Source organism: Artibeus jamaicensis, unplaced genomic scaffold (genome assembly GCF_021234435.1).
Source record: "Artibeus jamaicensis isolate MK-2021 breed Jamaican fruit bat unplaced genomic scaffold, CSHL_Jam_final contig_490, whole genome shotgun sequence".
NCBI classification, from domain to species: domain Eukaryota; kingdom Metazoa; phylum Chordata; class Mammalia; order Chiroptera; family Phyllostomidae; genus Artibeus; species Artibeus jamaicensis.
The window spans coordinates 368,539-386,829 of NW_026521861.1; the positions used below are offsets into that span (position 1 = coordinate 368,539).

At 40.0% G+C, this 18,291-nt stretch overlaps 1 protein-coding gene across 1 annotated transcript in view; it reads right to left on the reverse strand.

Moving 5' to 3' along the window:
* Window positions 1-18,291, reverse strand: part of CWF19L1 (CWF19 like cell cycle control factor 1) — a 29,707-nt gene that overhangs the window by 10,226 nt on the left and 1,190 nt on the right. Inside the window, exons 2-10 of the mRNA XM_037166338.2 lie at window positions 16,159-16,243; window positions 15,268-15,346; window positions 13,980-14,081; window positions 11,538-11,752; window positions 9,513-9,631; window positions 5,402-5,486; window positions 3,688-3,828; window positions 809-923; window positions 3-82 (exon numbers count right to left, since the gene is read on the reverse strand). Coding sequence (XP_037022233.2) covers window positions 3-82; window positions 809-923; window positions 3,688-3,828; window positions 5,402-5,486; window positions 9,513-9,631; window positions 11,538-11,752; window positions 13,980-14,081; window positions 15,268-15,346; window positions 16,159-16,243 — 1,021 coding nt within the window. The remainder of the gene's footprint in view (window positions 1-2; window positions 83-808; window positions 924-3,687; window positions 3,829-5,401; window positions 5,487-9,512; window positions 9,632-11,537; window positions 11,753-13,979; window positions 14,082-15,267; window positions 15,347-16,158; window positions 16,244-18,291) is intronic.

Below are 18,291 nucleotides of genomic sequence, written 5' to 3' on the forward strand. Positions count from 1 at the left end.
ACGTGTGTGCCAATGTTGACCACCAAATGCTTTTCCACTTCAGGGCTGGCAAGGCAAAACCAGCAGGGCCCTGGAGGCTGAGCTTCAGATGGAAGAAAGCCAGACGTTATAACGGCCCAAACACCCCAGCATATAACCCCCCTCGTCTGACCCTCATGCCCTGCAAAGACTGTACACCAATACAGCACTGCCGCAGTAGGGTGGGCCTGCAGTGCTCCCACTACGCCTCCAACCCATCACCACTATCGATGAAACTAAACCTTCATTAGAAAAATCCTGAATTTGTAACTATTCCACACACGGGTGTTCCACAAGTGACAACCACACACTGACTGAAGAAGTGTGTAACTGGCAACAGGTTGCAATGAAAGAACATTGAACTGGGTCTCAGAAACCCCAATCTTAGCCCCAGCTTTGCCACTAGGTAGCCACGTGACTGGGTAGTAAGTTTTCCCAAGGTCCGCTCCTTCATCTTTGAAATGAGGGGGTAGATAATGAAATAGTCTTAAAGTCTTTTCCACCATTTTGGTTATCCTACTATTTTATGAACCTACATTAGTTTTTGTAGGCTCTTTAGCTCACGTTTTACAGACACGAAAGGAGCTATGCCCATAAATTCTCATAGAACAGTCTCAGACAGCCTCAAAATCAGGCCATCTTTGCATTATTTCATTTTTATTACTGGTCCTAATGACTAGCTGCACAATTCCCACCGCCACAAGAGGCTCTTCGTGATGCTGCTTCCCAAACAAAACCCGAAGTAAGAGCGGTTGCTCACATAGGAGACCCCTGGAACCGGGGTACTTACGAGGTTTGCGAGACTGCTTTGGGTGAGGGGAAGACTTGCTATCTCTGCCCGTGGACGAACGCTTCCTTCCCTGCCTTTCATTTAAATCAAAGAAAAATTGACAGGCTGACTCTTCCTGCAAAGGCCAAAGGTAGAAGGGTACATGTCACTAAACTAACCTCTAGGCAAGTACAAAACATTCACATACAAAGGAACATTCCTGCCAATGTAATGTCTATCTTTTTTCTCAGCCCTTTATGCCTATTTTGGCAAAGATGTCTGGATTCTCAGTCACATTTCTCAACACTTATCCAAACAGCCACCAAACTCATCTCTTTGAAAAAGCAAGTTAAAGTCCAAATTATAGAGCAATTCTTTTTTAAAAAATATATTTTATTATGCTATTACAGTTGCCCCATTTCTCCCCCTTCACTCCCCTCCACCCTGTACACCCCCTCCCATCCACATTCCCTTTGGTTCATGTCCATGTGTTTTAAGTTCTTTAGTTTTTACATTTTCCATACTATTCTTACCCTCCCTCTCTCTATTTTCTACCTACCTTATTCTCTGTACCTTTTTCCCCTCTCTGCTCCTCCCACTCCCCTGTTGCTAATTCTCTATGTGATCTCCATTTCTGTGGTTCTATTCCTGTTCTAGTTGTTTGCTCAGCTTGTTTTTTAGCTGTGGTTGTTAATAATTGTGAGTTTGCTGTCATTTTACTATACATGTTTTTTATCTTCTTTTTCTTAAATAAGTCCCTTCAACATTTCATATAATAAGGTGATGGTGAACTCCTTGAACTTGACCTTATCTGAGAAGCATTTTATCTGTCCTTCCATTCTAAATGAAAGCTTTGCTGGATAGAGCAATCTTGGATGTAGGTCCTTGCCTTTCATGACTCTGCATACTTCTTTCCAACCCCTTCTTGCCTATAAGGTCTCTTGAGAAATCAGCTGACAGTCTGATGGGAACTCCTTTGTAGGTGACTGTTCTCTTATCTCTTGCTGCTTCTAGAATTCTCTCCTTCATTTTAATCTTGGCTAATGTAATTATGATGTGCCTTGGTGTATTTCTCCTTGGGTCCAACTTCTTTGGGACTCTCTGAGCTTCCTGGACTTCCTGGAAGTCTGTTTCCTTTGCCAGATTGGGGAAGTTCTCCTTTATTATTTGTTCAAGTAAGTGTTCCACTTGTTGCTCTTTCTCCTCCCCTTCTGGTACCCCTATAATTCAGATGTTGGAACGTTTAAAGATGTCCTAGAGATTCCTAAGCCTCTCATTTTTTTGAATTCTTGTTTCTTCATTCTTTTCTGTTTGGTTGTTTCTTCCCTCTGGTCCACTCCATTGAGTCCCAGTTTCCTTCCCATCACTATTGGTTCCCTGTGCATTTTCTTTTATTTCACTTAGTATAGCCTTCATTTTTTCATCTAAAATGAAATTTGTGACCAAATTCAACCAATTCTGTAAGCATCCTAATCACTAGTGCTATGAACCATGAATCTGATGGTTTGGCTGTCTTTTCATCCCTTAGTTGTATTTGTTCCAGAGCTTTGATTTGTTCTTTTGTTTGGGCCAATTTTTTTTTTTTGTCTTGATGTGCCTGTTAGGTAGTGAGAGATGGACCCTTGGGTGCTCATTAGGGCGGGGCAACCCAGTTGCTGGGTTGTGATGCTGTAGGTAGGGGAGCGGTTGAGAGGGAACAATGGCTACCAGATTTCAGTCACTTCCACCACTTCCCCCAAGCAAACTGGGCCCTTCTGGTGCTGATTCCCAGGTGGGTGAGCTTGTGTGCATTCTAGGACCCTGTGGGTGTGTCCAACAAACTCTCCTGTGTGGCTGGGAGTTTCTCCTGGCACTTCAACCCCCACAGGTGTTTTTAATCGGTGTTCTGAGGCTTTATTTCCTTGGGTTGAATCCCTGGGTTGCTCGGTCTGTCTCGCTCCCCAGTTTTGCCTGGTTTATCTGCATGCAAAAGTGGGACCACCCGGTTCTGCAAGCCACCCTGTACACAGCGGCCCTCCACAATCCACATCCTCGCTGGGTCCTCCTGCTGCTGCACTGCGCTCCCTGCGAACCTGGGGTCCGCCAGGCACTACTTTTTCTTTTTTTTTGCCATGGCCCCTCTCAGCCAGGCCACCAGATTCCGCCCCTCCTACTGTTCTGGATGAATGTGGCTACTTTAACTCCTTGGTTGTCAGACTTCCATACAGTTCAATTTTCTGTTAGTACTGGTTGTTACTTTGTTTCTAAATTTTTGTTGTCCTTATTTTGGTTGTGCGAGGAGACACCTATGCCTCCATCTTGGCTGAAAGTCTATAGAGCAATTTTTGCCTAAAACAACAATATCAACTCATCCAAATTCCTTTCCCTTTCTCTCTCAATGCAGTCCTATGCTTCACAGCTCAAAAAACTCTAATTGAGATTTAATTAAAAGATAAGAAGATTGTTCATAAAGAAAAACACCTCAGAAACCATACTAATGTGCCCCTCGTTTGACATTCCTTGTTGTAGTGAGGAGAAAATTAATTTCAGGAAAGTTTGCTATTCAGAAATTTCCTCAGAATGAATTCTGTTTACCTACAAGCACTCACTGTAAAATCACAGATTACACTGCAACCAAGCAGTTCTTGGATCCTCGACTGAAAAGCTAGAAGTAGAGAATTGACTTTAGATTAAAAAAAAAAAAAGACAAACTATGAAACTGTTAAGTCCAAACTACAATTAAAAACAATAACAACGAAATACTGAGCTTACTTAAAATTTAAGGCTTTCTAAACACCACCACGATTTCCAAGGCAGGGAAATATTTAGATTCTAGGAATTAAACTTGTCTCACAGATTAAACTCTAACACGTGGAAGGAACTATCCTGCCCAGAAATGCCACCTCTCAATCAGAACATACCTCAGGGGCAGGAACTTGTTTTCCCATGGATGCTTCCTTCCCGGATTTTCTGTAAGGGTTTTCAGTGACATCCGGAGGCTGTTTTACCAGGTCTGCTGCATCCATTAGTTTCATGGGGACAATACTAAATGCATAAAGGTACTTTGGAGAAAAACAATGTCATAACGTTAATGGAAATACTGTTTATCCAAATGCAGTCAATCTATTTTATTGTAAAGATTTCACAGAAGCTTCTGAAACTAAGTAAAATCAAAAGAGCAGCAACTGGCTCAGAGAATTCCTAGTAAATCAAATGCCAATTCAGTGATCTCTGCAGGGGCTAACCAAGGGCTGACAAGTAATAAGCAACAAATCAAAGTGTCCACCCTTCCACAAAACAGCCATCACTACAAAGCCCAGAAGGAACTGGTCCATAAGCTTTGAAGACAAACTGCTTCTGTCTCTGGGTCTTGTATATTTGTGTACTCCATCAACAGATTCACAGCACTGCCATTCCTTTTTCTAATAAAAACTACGTTGGACAACTTAGCATTTCCCTCTGACACTAGACAATTTCTGCTGTCTGTACTGGTAAATTTTCTTAGGGACAAGTAGCAAAGAGGTGAGTAGTCATATGAATACCTACAATCTCAGACTAATTCGCAGTAATTGAAAACTTCAGATGAAATGTGAAGATGCTAAACCTCACTACTGAACGCAGAAATGCAACTAATTTAGAATGATACACCATCTTCATCTATCACTTTAACAAAAATTTTACACTACCCAGCAAGAATGTGAATAGAAAACAAACTCATACATATACTGCTGGTGGGGGTATATACTGGAACAATATTTTGAGGTGAATTTAATAATGCTTCCCATATTTTAAAAGGTGCATATTCTTTGACTGAAGTATGAGTTGCTTAGTGTTGAGGCCAACACATCTCTCAAAGCAAAGCAAGACTGAAAACACTGAGTGATACTCAGTCTTTAAAAGGCAGTAAAAAAAATCAGAAATCTAAACTTGCTAAGAATGCATTTGGGCTTAAAAGCTTAAGATACTATGGAGAAGACAAAATAAGTATTTGCTTATCTTTTGCACGTATATTGCTTATAGCATGTTACAATGAAAAAAACCCTCCAGATTTTTTATCCATTTTCCCACTTGACTAACTATTCTGATCCTAGCTGTCTCGATCCATAATATCCTGCTTTGGGCTCTACAGAAATCAGAGATGTTCTCAGTGAAGTAAGAAAAATAATATACTTTTCTGATAATAGTCTCTTTCATTCACCTGCACTGTTTTCCAGTACAAAGACAGATTCCAGGTACCACTAAGATGTTTCAAAGCCAAGGAGGGCTTAAGTGAATCCTTGGGAGGATTTTATTATCCCGCTAAATAAAGTTGCTAAAAGCAGCAATGTAAGAGTACTTTCTGAGGGCAAACTCATGAGTACCTGCAGAGACAACCACATGGATGTGGGAAAAAATATCATTCATTTGAAATTTTGTCTTTGTTCCACTAGGCCTATTTTTCCAAACACTTCTCTAAAATCTCCTACAAACAACCCAAGAAAACCTGACCCTTTACTACCACATCTTTACAGAGGAGTCGCTGAGGAGCTGAGGCACTGGCTGGGGAGAAGAGATCTGAATGCTAAACTGGGGAATAGAAACATTCACCAGGTGGCCAATGAATATCAACCTACCCCTAAATATTCAAACCTTTACCTTTTTCTTTTCTGGATTTCCAACATTCGCCAAAGCTATGAACCTGGTGGCGTGCTGTGCATTTTCCTGCAGAACGATGTGGTTTCTATAATACAGTTGAGAAGTAACAGGTTACCAACAAACTTTACTTCTGACTTACAAGATAAAATATGTGGATCCCATGGGGCTGTGAAAGTCCTGGGTCCATCACCATCAGTAACATAATCTCTGATGTTACCTGTCCATCCAACAGGATAATCACCCCTACCTCCCAGAGCTGTTGTGAGGAAAAAACACCATCACAACTCTGAAAAGCAAAAGAACTTGAACTTTTGATTTTAAAAGAGTTGTAAAACTGGCATCATACTGATAGTTGATAAGGCTAGGTGATGGGTACTGGAAGGTTCATTATACTGTTCTTTCTTCTTTTGTGCAATAAAAAGTTATTGAAAAAACATTTTAACTAGTCACATGTAGGATTTCATTTTTCTAGGAAAAATATAAAAGTACACGAGTGTCTATTTTTCATAGAAAAAAATATCAGTACTGCATATACCAAAATATTTTTTAAAGATTTTATTTTATTTATTTTTAGAGAGAGAGGAAGGGAAGGAGAAAGAAACATCAATGTGTGGTTGCCTCTTGAGCACCCCCTACTGGAGACCTGGTCCAAAACCCAGGCACGTGAGTAGAAGGGGAATCGAACCAGTGAGTCCAGGTTTATGGGTCGGCACACAATCCACTGAGCCACACCAGCCAGGGCGTACCAAAATATTTTTGACCTTTTGTATAAGTATTCTATATTAAGCAATTTATTATTTTTAATTTTTAAAAAATTATGACATTATACATATTTTTTCTTTTTCGTGAGGTGACCATTAATACAAATGCCAATGCTTAAGAGTTCTTTTCTTTCCTCATATTGTAGACATTTCCTGAATCTATCACAAGGTATAACTTTATTTTAAAAAATCTCCTACACCATTTTATATAAATACACAGATACATGTTTTATGTTCACATTATTAAAAGAAATAAACCAAAATACAGTCTGTCTGCGACAACTTGTTTTAAAGAGAATAAGCACACTCACATTTGGTAAATGGGAATGTCAATGTACGTGAGCATCATGCCATCTCATGTGTAATTTTCCCTCACTTGCAAAATGATTCAAACAAGTTTATTCATAATAAAATGGAATCTTAACAATACATAGAGACAGTAAGGAATATCCTGCAAAGTGTCTTTCTTAGTGCAAGCAGTGACTAGTACAAGGACCTCAAGAACTGCCAGAACTTTGCACTATTAAGCTACATACAGATGTAGTAGGCAAAATAATAACCGCCCCCTCAACCCCGCTGCCAGAAAGTCCATGTCCTAATGCCACAGCCTATGAATGAATGTTAGCTTATACAGGAAAGAGAAATTAAGGTGACAGATTTAGTCACTTGCTAATCAACTGACCTTAAGATAGGGAGATGATCTTAGATTACCTGGGTAGACCCAGCATAACCACACGGTTGTTAACAGTGGAAAAGGGGAGCAGAAGACAGTCAGAGGGAAGTGGCTAAGGAAGAAGGTAAGGATTCAACCAGAGTTGCTGGCTTTAAGATGGAGCAGGAAGTCCATGAGCCAAGGGCAGTGGGTAGGTAGTTTCTAGATGCTGAAAAAGGCAAGGAAACTGACTCTCCCCTAGAACCTCTAGAAACAAACACAACTGGGCCAATGATTTCTGTGCCAAATTTCTGACCTACAGAACTACAGGACAGTGAATTTGTATTGTTTTAAGCTACAAAGTTTGTGGTAATTTGTTCGAGCAGCAATAGAAAACCAATACCACAGGGAAACTGCCAAGTACAGATTAAAAAGTTGAGAAGATGTTTTCATTACTTTCAAATAAAAATGGTTGATGCAGGATGCTACCTCTGATGCTTTTAATCATGGTAAGTAGCTCCTCAAAGAAGCATAAGACTCACAATACAGCTCTGGCTGATGTGGCTCAGAACCAAAGGGTCTGGCCTGTGAACCAAAAGGTCACCAGTTCATTTCCCAGTCAGGATACAGACCTGGGTTGTGGGCCAGGGAGTGTGAGAGGCAACTGATAGATGTATCTCTCACACACCTATGTTTCCCTCTCTTCCCGTCTCCAAAGATAAGTAAAATCTTTAAAAAAACGCCCCCCCCAAAAATATAGGAATATAAAGCATGGACTGACATAATTCTAGGTACAAATGTTAGTGAAGGTTTAACTATATTTTTGTTATTATAATTATATGGGTTTTTGGTATAGCTCTGGTTAAAAAATTCTATGGGTTTTTTTTTAATAGCTTTATTAAGACTTAATTCAAGTACTATATAATTTACACATTTAAAGTATGCAATTCAATAGTTTTTAGTATATTCACAAAGCTATCAACATCACCACAATCTAGTTTTAGGACATCTTCATTACTGAAGAATGAACCCTGTACCTATTAGCAGTCACTCACCATTTCCCTCCAACTAGCCCCTCGCAACCACTTATCTACTCTCTCTACGGATCTGCCTATTCTGGACATTACATTTCAATGGAATCATATGTGATCTTGTGTGTCTGGCTTCTTTCATTCAGAGTAATGTTTTCAAGGTTCACTCATGCTGTAGCATATATCAATACTTCATTCCTTCTCCTTCCTAAACAACTCTCCATTAGTATGGAGTTCCTTTTTGTATTTGCCCATTAATCAGATGATGGAAATTTGGGTTGTTGCTACTTTTTGGCTTCTATGAATAATTATGAGTAATGCTGTTATAGTCGTTTGTGTGTAACTTTTATGTTCTCATTTTGCTAGGAACTGGAGTAGAATCTCTGGGTCATATGGTAACTCTATGTTTAACCTTTTAAGAAAATGCCAAACAGTTCTGCAAAGCAGCTGCACCCCACCAGCATTTGACATTCCCACCAGGAGAGAGGGTTCAACTCCTCCACCTTGCCTTGCCATCACTTGTTTTTATTTGCCTCTGATTACAGCCATCCTAGTGGATGTGAAGTGGTATCTCCTTGTGGTTTTGATTTGGATACCCTGAGAGCCAATGACATGAGCATCTTTCTATGTGTCCATTGGCCACTGGTATATGTCCTTCAGAGAAATGTGTATTCAAACCCTTAAAAGCTAAATAGGTTTTTAGTGGTTTGTTCCCATAACCTCTGTTTTTAGTGCATGGTTTCCAGAGGACACGAAGATTTTCTGGAATGCACATATGGAGATAACAACAGAAAAATCTGCATTACCTATGGTTACATCTTACACTGGTACTATGGGGAGAGGGTGTATTATTTTCTTCTTTTTGCTCAGCTTTGTATTTTGAACTTTCAACAGCACATACATTACTTCTGTGTCAAAAAAAATTTTTTAAGATTTTATTTATTCATTTTTAGAGAGAGGGAAAGGGAGGGAGAAAGAGAGGAAGAGAAACATCAATGTGTAGTTGCCTCTCACATGGCCCCTACTGGGGACCTGGCCTGCAACCCAGGCATGTGCCCAGACTGGGAATTGAACTAGCATCCCTTTAGTTCATGGGAATTGAACTAGCATCCCTTTAGTTCACAGCCCGTGCTCAATCTTCTGAGCTACACCAGCCAGGGCTGTGTCAAATTTTTTTTTACAAATTATTTAACTTAACTCTATCACTTATAAGTTACTGGTTTTATTTTCTCTGTAATACAGCCTTTAAAAACTCCACTTTCAAACTCAAACTAAAAAAAATATCAATTGATACAAGTTCTTGATTCTCAAATTGAAATAATTCTAAAATGATTATACTGACATTAAGACTATACAGAGTACTTTTTGACCTGAGCAAAACAGGAGTTACTGCGTTACATCAAGCTATGATGACCGAACAGCATTGCTACTTCAGACCCTCGAACCTTTAAGGGGGGGCTCTACATAGTGACATAGTGCAATCCCTTATATTTCAAATTAGGAAAAATAATCTCAGAGAAGTTGAATGATTTGAGAGTCACTCATTTCAGTGCCTGAGTAACTAAAAAGAACCAAGATGGTATATGGCTGAAATGAACATGAGAAGTTACCATTGAAGATTCAATGCAAATTCTTCAAAAAGTCAAAAAAAACACAGTGCTACTCACCGATATGGAAGCCTCTCATAATATGTCTTTTCCAAAGCAGCAAAATGGTATCTTGGTTTCAAGCCTGTGGCAAGACTGGAGACCAAAGCAGAGCCACATTTTTTGGTATCTACTTCTCCCTAGTAAAGAGAAACCGAGTCATCTTAACAGACCTAAGAGTAACCAAGAAATGCAAAAAAAAAGACACTTTGAAATGTCTCTGAAATCTGTATGTGGATACAAATGTGGGCAGAATTTGCACAGCAGGTTCCACACTGTGGCAGTCGGAGAATCTCAAACACGGGAAACTGGGCTATTGCGAATGCAGAAACAGGAACAACTGCCAGAAGCCAGAGGTGAAAAGGTAAGTCCTCCATACTAACACCCAAAATGGGGTTTATTAAACCTAGTAAAATCTTTTTTGGAAGGTAAGCTCTCCTTCTGAATCGCAGAGACTATGCTTCTACAATTTGCTTTGTTGGGCACCTACGGTTTGGACAATGCAGATTGTCAACGCACAAAACAGAACTTAAAGCTACCTTTCAGAGCCACTAGGACCTACAGAATACTTGGTATGGAAGAGTCAAGGACTTCATTACATAAGCATGCAATCCTTTATTTTGCTTCAAAGAAGTTAAGGTTTGTGGAAGGGCATATCGTGCCCTTGTTATAGTTTGCCAAAAGTTAGGCTTGTTTCCAGAACATCTCTAGCTTCCATGAACAACAAATTATGTGATCTCTCATCCATAATGTTAATTATGAACACTAAGAGAAGGTACTAGCTGGAAATCAATTACCAAAGTTAACTTTCCACTAAGCAAAACAAGAACTCCCTGGTATCTTACCTTGCCTCCTTCAGGATTCTGAAGGGCAAGGAAATGGGCCTTGAGATTAGTTGTGTTATCTTAGGTAGTGGTGAACTATACTGTTTTCTCCTCCCTTTAAATGTCTTGTATGGTAATTTATAAACTTGAAACAAAATCTTTTTTAGCACCCCCAAAATGAAGGAGGCTCCGTCTTTTCATCCTTCCTTACAGAGCATCACATGTGTCTTTCTCCCGCCTGTCCTCAGAGAAGTTGTCTTCTGCATCTTCCCTAGCTTTGCTGTCTGTTCTCTGTGCTGCAATCAGCACTGCCCCTTGTGTTCTAGGTGAAGAATAACCCTGGGTTTGTGGACGGGGAAGAGAACACTGTCCGTTTTCCTTCCAACATCCTCCCTGACAATGCCTGGAATCTGCTTGGCCTGTTTGGTCATAGACACACTGTGCCGAAGCGGCAGGGAGTGCTCTACAAGACCCTTTTCTAGATCATCACTGAGAACTCTGCATCTATCAACTGGTATCTGCCTCTGAATGTGTTCTTACATGTCCCTTCACTGAAGCTCAGCTGATGATTTCTGCCCTCAAACATAATCTTTCCAGGTCTTCCTTAGGCTTATTTCCACCAATATAGTATTTCCCAACTCATGGTAGCTATTACTCACCAACCTGGGGTACGCCCTCTTCTACATTGCTTATAAAAATATTAATATCAAATGCTAGTGAGCCCCAATGCATCCCAACATTAAAAGTTTCACATTGGAGAAGTACCAAGTTTTCAACATCTCATTTCCTATCTTAGGTTTTTTAGATCATGCTCTTTGATCCCATGTAAAAAAATACTTTAATAGCCAAAAAGTTATAATCTGGAATGGAAGGAAAGAAAATACAACTGCAGAGCTACCATATGATACAAATATTTTCACTGGAATTTAGTGAACCCTCAAAACATACTGACAGGAGGCTTGAGCGAGGGAACCTGAAGCAAAGAATATAATTTAAAGAATCATTAATTTATAATTAAGATTGCAGTAATCTCAGCTGTGAATCAAGCTTTCATAAGATCAACTTTTGCTTTGACCAGTTAATATAGCTTTAAATATCTTGAAAAAAAAATTTCTACTGAAAAGTCTTAAGAGCTGAAATACTTAATATAAAGAGCAGAAAAGCTCGAATTAAGCCAGTGCAATGTGCTTGTAGAAATTCCAGCTGAACAAGTACTACTCACAGAAGAATTCCCAAAGTTCCCCACATACTTGGGCCAAGGGGAGGTGAGCAAGATATCAACACCCTTAAACTGGGGTGTGGCACACAGCATTGTCCTCAGAGATGACACATCCTTGGGACTAAAACTGTGACCTGGGATGGGCTCGTGTAGGGACTCTGTTCCACTGAGGTACACAATCTGCAGCCCCGAACTTCCAGTAAAGACACCTTTCCGACCTGGGTTCAGAGAAAAATGGACAAGTTTCAGTCAAAACTGCAAAATGAAATGTCACTGTGATGAACATCTCTCCGCAGGCCAGGACTCTCCCACCTCCATGCCTTTCTACATGTCTGAATGCACCGAAACTCCCAGAACCCCCTACCAGCTGCTAGGCCCTGTGTTGGAGGCCACAACAGTATTCCTGCCCAGTACCAGCAGCCCTCACGTGGAGACTGCTGGAGCCCTGGGCCGGCCTATTTACTCCGGTTTGGAACGTACTGGTCAAGAGAAAGGCTTTCTACCTTCTCCAGGAGATTCTACACGGATTAAAAAAAAACCCAGACACCTGGATATAGGGAAAGGCAATTAAAAGAAAACAATAACTGCAGCTTGGAGGAAGGGAGAGTCTAGAATAGGTGTGCTCTTTATGCAGGCAGCAGCTACCAACTGAAGGGAAAACATTTCAAAGGAAAAAATTAGACACTCTACCCTTTTCTAAATCATTCCTGGCTTGTGCCTTCAAGACCTTGCTCCATCAATTTTCACCTTTCTTTCATCTACAGAGTCTCTTCATTGCACCTAGTTCTTTCCATTCAGAAAACAGATTAAACATATTAATTAATATATATACTAATAAAGACACACACTGATTAATAAACATACATACACACTAATAAAGGGACACGCATACTAACTACAATGAAACCTCCTCTTCAGTTTCAAATCTGTGAAAAGAGTAGTTTGTCCTAAGTGTTTACCTCTTAATTAGTTCCTTAACCCCCTGCAATCTAGTAGTTTCCCATCACTCTCTTAAAGGCCACTAATCACCAGTGGTCTCTACTCAGGGAACTGTTCTCTCTTAACTTAGTCTATGAACTAGGTAATATCTTTACCTCTCCCCGGACTCGTCCAATTACTGTCACCTCTCTCTGCCTGCCTCCTAGGTCAAGATCTGTGCCCCCCCCCCAAGACACTATCATCTGCCTACTTCCCTTCTCATATTTCTCACTCAACAACCTCATCCTCTTCTGAGCTTTATTTCTCATCCTTACGAGACCAGTTCCCAAAAATCTATACTCTCCAACACCAACTTATTTATACGCTCTGGAAAGATCACATCCCACTATATGCTGGATGTTCTGCCAGCACTTCAAGTTCAGCATCACACGTTCACTATTAAGTTGATTGTTTGCTCCCCCTACTGCATCCCTAAACAATCTTTCCCACAAATGACCCAAATACCTCAGCCGCCCCTCCCACTCCTATAACTAAAACTGCACAGTGAAACGGCCGTCATAAATACCGACAGCAGCGGTCTTAATCCAAACCCAGTTACTACAGTGAGAGCTGCAGTCAGTGAGGCCCATGTTAAGCTGCAGCAAAGGGATTTCCAAGCGTGTATCTCACTACTGTGGATAAAAACAACAAAAATCCACCCTCAATTTTTTGCCTAGAAGAGCTCAAGATGACTGAAATATGATAAAAATGCTTACAGGACAGCCACAGTCAGAGGAAGAGAATGCAATAAAGGCCAAGACGGACTAGGGTGGGGAGGGAGAAGGACACTTACAACAGAGAAAATGTGGAAGCTTTCCAGAGAACTGAGAGACCAGAAAAGGGGAAATATGAAGAGCGGTGGAGCCATTTTAGGGAAAAAGTAAGACGAGTGATCCAAGAAGCTGCTGGCCGACAACAGGTGAAGGGAAAATGAAACGGCTGAACAGTGAGAAAAAACCAGAGAGACACGCAGGGCGGGTGGGAGGGAACAACTTTAATGTGGAATTAGAAGAGCAGACCTGGAACAGGAAAAGGACAAAGGAAGTGAAAAACCCGAGGATCAGCACTAAAAACATCAGTTTGCAAAAGCTCAGTGAGACTTAAGAGCCACAGCCAGCTAGGGACCTAGTAAGTAAGCTGCATGTTACACTGTGAGACCACAGACACAGATCTTTTTAAACATAATTTATGCCTTAAATACTCTATATGCACAGCAGTCAAGTTAATTTACTCCTCTGTTTGGCGGAAAGAGTACACATCTGGTTGTGGGAACACAAGGAGACTAGAGGGAGGAAGGTCAGACCACAAAGGGAAAAAATGCTGTATAGTCTTAAGGGTACAGGCAGACTTTGGGGAAGAACCCTCCTGACTCCCATTCTCTCAAGCAGTAATGGCAGAAGCATCCAGCCACAAATTTCCTAAGAGACTTGATTATATTCATTAAAAACACCAAAGATATCAACTTACCTAGATAAGTAATGTTTTCAGCTAATTCACACCCATCAGCATCTTGGAAATACTTTACTGTCTCCTGGTTATTGGCACCCAGCACATATGTCTGAATAGGAGCTAATGAGAGAAGCAGACATGACACCAGAATTAGCAGATTTGCTTTTGGAACTTGAGAAATGCTTCCCCACAGGAAAAATAATCATAGAAAAAATTGGAATACAGGCACCTGTTAGGATATCCTACACCCAGCCTGTGGCCTGATTATTAAATGCTATCACCAAGATGATGAAGTGACATCTTAAAAAGGACAGTCAATGTATGATTAGGAAAACATAGACCCTAAAAAGTTTAATAAAAAAACACTAATACTGGGAAAAGGAAAGAATGTACAAGGTCTGTCCAGAAGGTATCCAGCCATGTAATATGAAAAATACAGACATTTAGTGAAGAAGATACAAGATACAAGAAACACTGTACACAAGACAATGACACCTCAGTCCCCTTTAAAGTAGGACACTGGGATCTCACACAGTTCTCCCAGTCACAATCAACTGCCCTGTTGTATTTTCCTGAATCTCAATGGTCTGAAATCTCTTCCCTTTTGATGGTGATTTTAGTTTTTGCAAAAGCCAGAAGTCTCAGGGTGACAAATTTGGCCTGTACAGGGGCTGAGTCGCCTAGGTGATTTGATGTTTTGCATCAAAAAACTCTACATGAGACATGATGCATGAGTGAGCACACTGTCGTGATGAAGCTGTCAGTCACCTGCTGCCCATTGCTGCAGCCTTCTGAATCATTTGAATAGTTTCCACAGAGGAATGTTCAAGCTTAACACAAATTCTGATACAGATTGGTTGCTCTACCTGCTCACTTTGAATGAGACAGCCACAGAGTACATATGCTCACTCAGTGGTGTCTACTACCCCCACTAACTAGTATAGTGGAGTTACCATAGTTCATGCATGCACATTCAAGTCCACTCTCCTTGGCTGCCAGGTTACATCAATGCTGAGCAAAACTACTCTTGTAATATTGACAATGGCTGCAGTTCTGCTGGACAGACCTCGTATATGGTTTCATTTTTTCAATTCCTGCCTACTTAGAAGATAATGAGTTTTCTGTAACTAATCCCAACCAAATTCAAAAGGTGAACATTTAGATGCACATGCATCCTTCCGAGACCAATGCAGAGCTCAAAGGGAAATTGTTAAATAACTAACACTTGTGAAAAGCAACCCAGAAAAACTGTGTAGTCTTGAAACTTTATTAGAAATCATTTGTTAAACAAAAGTAATTTCTATACCTTTCTTGACGCCAGTTTTATATTCCTCCCATTCAGCATCTGGAGTGGAGCCAAAGAAATTTCCTACACACAACAGCAGCTAAAATGAGTTTTTTAAACAGATATATGAGATTCATTTATAACGAATAGTGCATAATTCATAGTAACATTATTCAGCTAATTATCCTAAGTAATGGTCACGAACCAAGTTTTTTCCTTAATCAATTTGCATAATTCTTTAGTAACAATTGTAGAAATTACTAAATTTTGTGTCAGTGACTGTCAAATTCAAGTTGGGGATGGGGACAAAGGGGCTCCAGGGAAAGATGGAAAAATCAACCTTGAAGAATTCCTCTGTGAAATATAAAACTTCAAATATTAGATACCTTGAGAAATACAGGGCATAAAAAACATCCCCTGCCTATTGTCTATATTCAACCTTTAACCCAAGGGACACATTATCCCCATACTTAGAAGAATATTCTTCTGTACTCTAGGAGTTTATAGTCTAGGTGGCAACCACATACAACATTTAATAAGGTTCTTTGGTTTGTGAAACATTTGCTCACGTCATCAGACTTAATCTACACCATACACTCATGAAACACATCTGTGCTTCCCAAACCCAGTGGTGAGAATCACTCAGGGATGTTCTACTAGTCTGTTTTTACATTTGTGTACAGTATTAAAGTAACGAGATTGAAATTTTAAAAGGTATAAATGGTAAACAGGTCTCCCTTACCCCACTACTCTGCAGCTGCTAAATTCCTATGCTCACAAAAGGTACCCAATCTAACAAAAACAAAAACAAAAAAAGAGTTATGTGTTAAATCAAGAAATGAAAAAAGGAGCTCAAATTTTATTTTAATATGTTGACAGTAAAATTAAATTCAGAAAAAGGAAATATCTTACATCAAAGTTTCCACTTTTCTTCTGAATTGCTCGAACTCTATTGAATAAAACATCAAACTTTCCTTCAACATCTCCACAAGCCAAGCTGCAAACAAGAGATAAACATTAAGGCAAGTCAGGAAACATGAACGGGCGGGCCTGCCAGGTCTTCCTGGGTCACACACATACGTGATCCAGTCTCTCTGAGGTTACCTGAGAGGTTCAGTGCATGTGAACCATTACTGACCACTGGGCACTTCACCTAAAGGTCTCACCAACACCTTCAACTCATTGTATCTAAAATGTACTTTATCATTTCCTCCAAAATTGAACCAGCATCCTCCCCTCACTTCCCAAGTTTTGTGCATTGGTCTATCACCAACATGATCTCGGACAGTCAAAACTCTCCCCTCCAGTTACCAAGTCCCATCGATCCCTTTTTCCAAACGTCGTACACATCCCCTCTGTCCTTTTTATTTCTACTGCCGTTACCTTAATACAGGGCTTCAATCATCCACTGAATAAACACATCCTGAACTCCAACAATATGTTAAGTGCAATAAGCCAAGTACTATGCTAAGAACATGTCAGGAGCACAAACAGGAGGAAAACAGTTCAAGCCTTGGATTTTACAATCATGGAAGGGGAAATATTCTGATAATCATAAATTTATACAGGGTGGGGGAAAATTGGTTGATAGTTGGTATGAAAAATAATGTAATAATAAATAATATTACAAGAATAATATTACTCTGTGCTTTGCAAACTCACAACTGTAAACCTACTTTTACCTCATCTTGTTTAAAAAGGGCTATAAACAGGAGGTACATGTAAAGTGTTACTGGGCAGGGAGGTAGAAAGTGGCAAGAGCTAAGGTTCATTAGGCAGACTGGCCCTAAGCAGTGAAGTAACTTGTCCTATTATCTCATTTCTGAGTTTCAGTAATTCTGATTTATACTGTTTTTCCACTTATATAATTTTCTTAGTGTCTTTTAACTCATCTTGAAACATATTTATTATTTTGTCATTATGTCTTTCTGGTGTGCTTTTACGGTCCATATCACCAAACATTTGCAAGCTGGGTAGTGATGTGAGCACAGGTTTTAGAAAGGTTGTTTTAGTAACAGAGTGAAAGGTAGTCTGGAGGAACGACTGCCAATAAGCAAAGTTATCAGTGAGAAGGGTAATGTCAAATGAAATATCAAAAGAAAGAAACACATGGGAAATTTAGAATTCTGAAGGCCTGAATACAAATGGGAGAGGAGGATGGGAAATAAAGGAGGAGGAATGAAAGAGAGTTGCATGGCTGAGTGGCTGAGAGCCCTGTGATAAGGCAGGGGCAGCACAAGAAATATAATGAATCTGGTATTAGATACAAAGTAAAGAATCCACTTACATTTTCTTGAATGCCTTCTCTTCTTCCTATCCATCTTACATAAAGCCAACAATGTTCTTTCCTCAAAAACATTACAAGAACTAACTCGACTGTGTACAGAAGCACAGCCTTCTACAAGTCCCCTGACTTCTTCCTAGCATTTCTCTAAGTTTCCCTCACAGATGCCTTCCCTACTGTCAATCTGACCACTTTCTGTCTCTGCCATTCCCTGGGGTAGCTACTTCTTCTATGAGTCCCATCCTACCCATTCTGAGTCTAAATTTTTCCCATGTTTCAAATCCTGCCACATCTCTCAAGTCTTCCTGGCTGGATCAGAAAGTCACTCCCAAAACTTCAAAAACCCATATAGCATTTCAGACCAAGCTCTGTAATAACCTATTAAGCATTTTTGTCTTTTGAGCATCACCTCTTCTAGGAAGCCTTCCAGTATCTATCAGTCACCAATTTCTGATGCTCCCACAGAATCATGCACTTCTTCTACCATACTACCTGTTACATGGAATCATAATTATTTCTGGGTGAGCCAATGGTTCAGTTTGTACATCACAGGACAATTCAAAATTCAACGTCTCCTCATCTGGGCCCTTTTCCAGTGTTTCCTATTCCATTTAAGAAAGAAGAGTCTGGCCTCTCTCCTTCCCTTCCCCTATAAAAAAAAAAAGAAAGAAAGAAGAGATCTGGGACCCCAGCAGTGCTGACTTCTTCTTACAACCAAAATATTTCCAAGTCCTGTTGAGTTCATCTCCTTAATAAACCAT